The 7,039-nt window shown below is 41.8% G+C and overlaps 1 protein-coding gene across 1 annotated transcript; it reads right to left on the reverse strand.

Annotated features, from left to right (window-relative positions):
- Window positions 1-1,634: 1,634 nt before the first annotated feature.
- LOC5568791 (GATA zinc finger domain-containing protein 7) lies at window positions 1,635-6,806 on the reverse strand. Its single transcript, XM_021850098.1, has 2 exons — window positions 2,163-6,806; window positions 1,635-2,104 (listed from the first exon to the last, which is right to left on the reverse strand). Exon 1 carries the CDS (start codon window positions 5,885-5,887, stop codon window positions 2,183-2,185), a length of 3,705 nt encoding a protein of 1,234 aa, XP_021705790.1. The 5' UTR covers window positions 5,888-6,806; the 3' UTR covers window positions 1,635-2,104; window positions 2,163-2,182.
- Window positions 6,807-7,039: the final 233 nt, after the last annotated feature.

Genomic DNA, 7,039 nt, shown 5'->3' on the forward strand with positions numbered 1-7,039 from the left:
TTATATAGGTATTTATCACTAAAACACAAAACAAAGAATAATTATTTAATGTTCTATTCGAGATTAGAAACTTATCCATACTTCTTAGGATAGTCTTTATTTACAAACCAAACCTTTGAAAATGGCCGGATAGACCTTCGGTAGAGTATAAGCATTTTTCTTCCTCTGTTTTTCTTATGCATGTATTTAAGCATCTTTCAGGAAAGTATATTGTCAATTCTTTCTAGGAATAAATTTTGAAAGAACCTCTTTCGAAGCTGTTTGAGAATGGATTAATACATAATACAAAAATGCTTCTGAGAATTAATCGTTTTCATTGAATCGCTCATGAAATCATGCATGTTTTCTTCAAAGAAATGTGGGGAGTCGAATCTTATTTTTGGTACTTTTGATTCACTTCGGAGGGAGGTTTTTAGAAAGCCACGCAGTTTATGTTTGACAATAATATGCGCGGTATTAAAGTATTTTTAATTATATAGTTTATGACAATTCGACCAACTATAACCACCAATACCAAGTCAATCATGAACGTGTCTTAGTCATTTTTATTAAAATATCAGAAGCTTTGTGCTAATAACTTTTTTAAAAGCATAACCCAGATGAACGCCCTATCAAACCTATCGTCTTTATGCTAAATGTCATTTCGGCCAAACGTACCTCCCATCAAACTTGCTGATGGAAAATTTCAATTTCGCTCGGCGTTCGTAGGACGCATCTATGATACATTGGTCTTAAGAATCATATTCTATCTTTTATCATCGTTTTTATTGAAATATTGATTGATGGCCAAATATTATATTTTCCGTAATCTTGATCTAGTTACACAAAATAAAGCTAACAGAAAGTATCCTCACGCGCATTTTATATTTGATCCAACTTCATCTATGCGCTTATATTTTTTCTAAACAAAATCTTAAATTATTTCAGACTTGGAGTAATGGAAAAAAATGAGAGCTATACAGTTTACAATGAATTCAATTTTAGCAGTTTTTAAAGAAGTCATTTTTTGGGAGTATGAATGTAAATGTAAAATGACAAAACATTTGTTTTCACAAATAGGTATGCCAAGTTGTTTTTAAAATTTATATTATTAAATAAAATATTTTGGTGATAAAAAAGACACAAACGGTGATCTTCTTCAAAACATCTTTCTTAAATTTTGAAAAGTTTGGAAATCTGCTAAAAAAGGATTATTTGTGTAAATGCTAATTTTTCTTTTTAAACAAATTGGTGTCAATATCTTGAAATTTTGGAAATAACCAAATTTGGTATCTACTCTACTAGACCTACTACCTACAGTAGATCATATTGGGTATATTTAGTCACTTTTTCGAGAATCGGAAGTCACTATTTAGTCACTTATTTCTCAAATCTGGTCACTAAAATAACTTTTTTCGGCATCACTTTTTGCTACCAGCCCTGCTAATAACAATTAGGTTGTTCGGAGGAATAAACCTGCGTACCGTTTTTACAGATCTTCGGTAAATGCTTGAAGAAAAGTCGGTTGTTTTGACAACTGAGGTGGGAAACGCAAACTACCGAAAGATTAGTAGTCCATTCGTTTACCGAATCCAATTCGGTGATTTGGTCTAAGTGTGTAGCACTTTCAGCTACATTGTAAGTAAAACTCAACCTTCAGCATCTGAGAATCTTTTTATTGTTGTTTGAAATAACTGTATTTGTACAGGTGGTAAACAATCTAACCGTGTAATTGAGAAATTCTTCGGTAGCAATGCTTAGTAAACTAAAACAAACCTGCTGCTAATGGACGTTCTATCTATCACTCTACGTTTTTCTAGCGCAATCTTTGTGCTCTACAAAATAGCCAATAATTGGAGAAAAAGTAAAAATCTACAGGACGGTTTTGATCAATAACCGTTACGGCACGGAGCCGTACGACTTCGATTCTCCGCGATTCGTAATCATCGGGGATTGAACACAGATGACACACCCTGAAAAGGCGGTCTAATGTTTCTCGCAACGTTGTTTGATTCGTCTCAGTACCAGGACCCTTTTGGTCGTTGCAGGGTTCGTCGTATTTGCAGTGATAGCAGTAGTAGAAGTGGTAGTAGTTGTATTAGCGGCAGTTGTGCTGGAAAGACATCTGAAAAGAGAAAGAATTTTTTGAATATTCGGTAACAGCTTCCAGTGAATAAACTTACGATCTTCCAGCGGCAGTACATCATTTCAGCAGCTCTAGCATCATGTTTCGCACGTAGACATCAATCTGCGAGTAATCGATCAAGGTGTTGCGTATCAGCTCCATCAACAGTGTGGGCCACGTGTGCTCCAGCTGTTGCAGTTTATCAACGGCATTGCAGGTGTTGTCTAGCATTCGTGCGAAATAGGCCTTTCCCTTGGCACGCATAATGGCATCATCTTGGCTGGTGCTGTGTTTCTTCCACTGAAGTGCTTCCTTTCCGACGATGTTCTTCAGTGAAGAATCAGCTTGCATCAACCATTCCTTGGCGGTCATTTTGGTGGCATGGGCAGTTTCCTCGAGTCGTAACCGCTGCAGAAGAGGTTGTAGCAGACCTTCTGGCAAAGACCATAATACCAGATCCGAAAGACCGGCGTACATAATTTCTGCATCTTGGACCTCTTCTTCGGTGATTTCTATGCCGTTGATTTGCTTTAAGCCCCAATGGGACAATCGATAGATGGCATAATTGCGCCAAGGTTTGCTGGTGATTGGATTGCCTTCTGGGTCGATAGTCAACGAAGCTATCCCTTGACTTTCGGCAAGTGCGTTGATTTGACCCAGACAGGTGATGTTCGTTTCACGAAAGATAAAGTTCTCGGCGTTGACGAAACGGATCTTTATCCGGCAGAGAATCGCTGTGATGCTGTTGAAGTTTATATAGCTGAACTTGACCGTGTGCACATCGGAGGCTTTCGTCATATTCCACTGTTTGTCGATGAACTTGAGGGCACCCATCCCGTAGACGTTCAAGTAACGTCCACAAATTTCTATGAGATAGTCACCACCTTGCTCTCTTTCGCGTTCGTTAAGTTTAGATTTTGAGGGCGGCACGTAGCTGTTGTTGGTTGTGGTAGTACCAGATATACTGGAAGTTGCTGACGGGTTAGAGTTGGCCGTAGTTGTGTTCGCCAGGTTTGATGAATTTGCTAAATTGTTGACCGTGTTCAAGACTGTATTGTTTCGAGTGGTGTTTGTTCTAACCAATGTCCCAATTCCGTACCGTTTCACAGGTCCAACGGTTTTCGGCTTTTGCGAAATAGTTGCACGGTTAGAATCATTTTCCGAGATGGAAGATGTTGTTATAACCGAATCCGAAGTTGTTTTGTTGGATGTGGTGGATAGAGTGGAGACTTTGTCGTTGTTCAGTTCGTCCAGTTGATTCGTGCTAGAGGATGTTTCAGACGTTCCTCTTCCGGAGTCTGAATTACTATTTCCGTTTTCTTGTATTTTTTCAGGGTTCTCACTGGGAAAATCCTGTGGCGGTGGAGACTCATTCATTTTTGCAGGAGTTTCAATGGTTTCGGTAACAACAGTACTGTCAACCATCACATCTTTTTCGATTTCCTTGACGTTCAACTCCTCGTTATCGGAACTGATTGCACTGGAGATGCTAGAGTCCGGGTGTAGGCCATTGCTGGATTCGGATGACTCTATTTTGCTAGACGAGGCAATAGTAGTTGGAGTCTGTTCAAGGAATGGCGCAAGAATTGGTGGTAGTCGAAAGTAATCTTCGCCTCCTTGTTCGGACAGTTGCGAACCTGAATTATCCTGCGAAGATGAACGGATTAGTTTTTTGTTGGGAGGTGGTTTCTTCACGGCAGCTCTCGGAGCCCTTTGGTTATTGCTTGTAGCATTTCCGTTAACGTTGGCGGGAGATTTCTTGGTTTTACCATTCCGGTTAATGTCGGAAAGGTTACTATTGTTAAGGTCCATCTCGACGTCTTTGGCAACGATAGCGGTGCGTTGAACATTTCGACATGCGGTTGACTGCTGCGACCTCAACAGTTCCCAGTTGGTGCGGGCATTGGAAATAATCTCCTCGCGTCTAATGCTTTGGCACACATCTGTGGACAAGTTTGAGTAGTTCATGTCGGATAGTTCCTTATTCTTGCGCCATGCGGAAGCAGCTCGACGCACCTGTTCCGTGATTTGCATTTGACTAAGCGAAACTAATCCGGGTAGGTAACTCACCAAAAACGATACGCAGTCTCCGGCTAGTGAAACAGGATTGTTTTCGATGGTGACCTCCTTGAGATTGATTGCTTTGGCAATGGCAGCCATATCTTCGACGCACTGCAGATCATTGTGGCATAACCAAAGGCGTTCGAGGCTTCGTAGGTCATCGAAACCGTGGATCTTCTTAATGCGGTTTCGCTTCAAATTGAGCTCTTTGAGGTTTACAAGTCCGTTGAAGTCATTGCTGTGAATCTGACGGAGCTGATTGCCGGCAAGGTTGAGGGATTTCAATTCTTGCAGTTGATTGATCTTTGACGATATGTTGGAGATTTTGTTTCCGTGAAGATCCAGTACTCGGAGCGTTTGACGTAGCGATGTGAGTCCACTGATATCGGTGATTCGATTTTTGCCCAACAGAAGTACCGTGAGACATTTCAAACCGTCAAGACAAGATATCTTTTCGATCTGATTGTCGTACAGATCGAGGAATACCAAATTCTGGAGGTTGTATCGTGGCTCGGCAGCGGAAAGTATTGGGGAGATGTGGGTTTGCGGATTGACGTAGTGATTAACCCCATTTGTTGGAGGGGCTGCGCTGGTTGGTGTGGTTTTGCCACTGTTGTTGTTACTGTTACTAGTGGATTCGTGAACGGCAGTCGTTTCGTTGGCGCTATTTAGGTTATCGATACTGAAGGAAGGTGTTAGCAGCAGTTTGTTTTTGAGCTTCAGTAAGTTGGAGGACTGTTGCTGGTGTGTTGGTGGTGAGGGAAATAGTGTGGCGTTGCTTATGAAGCTGTTGGATTTCTTCAACATGTTGCGATGTTGAGCACTCATCAGGATGGAAGAAGGCTTCTGAAGGAACGTGTTGGTCGGACTTGTGGCACATACCGGGGACTGACCGTTGAGAGGCTTAGCGCTCAAGGTTACTTTGCCTGCTAGATAGTTTAGGTTGTTATTATTTAAATACAGCTGACTTCGAGATGTGGATTTTTGTCGAAGAAGTGGCTTCGTATTGCGGTTGGTGCTGTACAGGGAACTGTTGGTGGAGGCGGCAGTGACGGATGCGGAGTTACTGGTAGGACTGGAGGCGGGGCTATCTTTAGCTGTAGTGTTGCTGGAAGAGTTCGCACCGCTCTTTTGTAGCCCGGTAGGTGACGTCTTGGGTGAGGGTGGAGATGATGCGGGTATCTTGGGTTCATTATTGTTCGTGTCGGTCTCTGCTGGTATGTGAAAGGTGTTGATGAGGTTGTGTTGCAGTGATAATAGCCGTAGGTTTGGTTCATCATCGATGATGGGAATCGAGCTTAGGCCCTTGCGATCAAGATTAACACGATCTGGATGTTTGTCGCGGTCTTTCTCGGTACGTTTTATGGTAGTGACTCCATTTTGGACCAGTACCGATCCATCTGGTTGCGGGTCGTTTTGGCTATTCGGTTGTTGGTCCCTTGGTGATTCTCTACCTTTGTCACCTACTGCTTCACGAGGCACGAAAATTCGTTTTTCGCTGACCTTCTTTAAATAGGAAGTGCTAAGCGTACTGTGCGATCGATGAAATGTTTTCAGTCGAGATGAGTGACTGAAATTGTTGGAATTATTTCCGCGAGTCGTTAGCTTTGGCACAACGGATTCAATTTTGAGCAACGTATTATGCGAATTGTTGGAATTTGAACTGATTACGCTGTCATTGATATGTATTGCCGATTTTCCACGTAGTTTAGATGTACTCATTTGAATTTATTGCACTGCCTGTTTTAGTCTTAGTTTTGCTTGTGGAGTTTTTTCCTTTGTTGTTTTGCAGCGCTTTGCCCTTCCGCCTTCAGTGGATTGGGTTGTGGTGGTGGTACTGCTGTTATTTCGTTACCCCCGCGCGTAACCCTTGTATCCTTTCCACCGCTGTTATGCCTCACTTGCAATGCGCTTAAACTGTTCATGAACCCATTGCTACATAATTTTCCTCATGAGAATCAATCGGGTTTCATAACGACCAAAACTTTGCGCTCATTCGGACCCAGAATTCACAGTCACATTTCCCAAAAGCACGTGCAATGGTCACTATCGATGGTCGAATTTCATGTTGTCTCGTCGTATCCAGGTTAGCAACAACGCACACAACGTGTCCTAGTTTACTGCACGCACTATTGCATATCTTCAGGCACTTTTCTGCCTTGGTGAAAACACTTCACAGATGGCTGTCGCTAGTTTAGGTGCTCGTTCTATCTCTCTCGCTTTAGATGCCCCTGTCCCGATCGTTCCGTGATGAAGAAATTGGCAAAACTTTCCGGATCACCGATTCGCGTGCGCCGTTCGTGTTGTCGTGCCGTGAACTAAATCGTGTTCCAGTGTGTGCTGCGAGACTTGCTTTTTTATTGTTGGCGAGGGTTTCCTCCGGTCTGGGTTTTACTATCGTTAGGGTGTAGCCAGTTTGCACTTTATGGGTAAGCGGGGCGATTGCTTAAATGTGGGGTGACTGTTTTGAAACAATAACGAAATTTGCATGTTCTACAACTGAATAATTCCCATTGATGAATATTTCTCCTTCCCCATGATTTTGAATACTTCTCCTGGAAGGAGCTAGTTAACTAAGCTCAAAAAGAATGCATCAAGCAACAAAACCAGAAAACGTTCGACAAACTTCTAACAATATCGAAAATAACATGTTTGATTTATCTTTACTTACCTCATCTAGAAATCCCATACATACCTATATAACACTACTGGGATTGTTAAAATTTTGTTGGGTTTTTGAACTATCAAAACAGCCAGTATAATAGAAATACAGTTGACTCTCCACATCTCGATGTTCTACATCTCGATATCTCTCCCTATGTCGATGATTTCATAAGTCCTTTAAGTCTGCATACATTTTCAATCTCCATATCT

The sequence above is a fragment of the Aedes aegypti genome, chromosome 3 (genome assembly GCF_002204515.2).
Source record: "Aedes aegypti strain LVP_AGWG chromosome 3, AaegL5.0 Primary Assembly, whole genome shotgun sequence".
Lineage (NCBI taxonomy): Eukaryota > Metazoa > Arthropoda > Insecta > Diptera > Culicidae > Aedes > Aedes aegypti.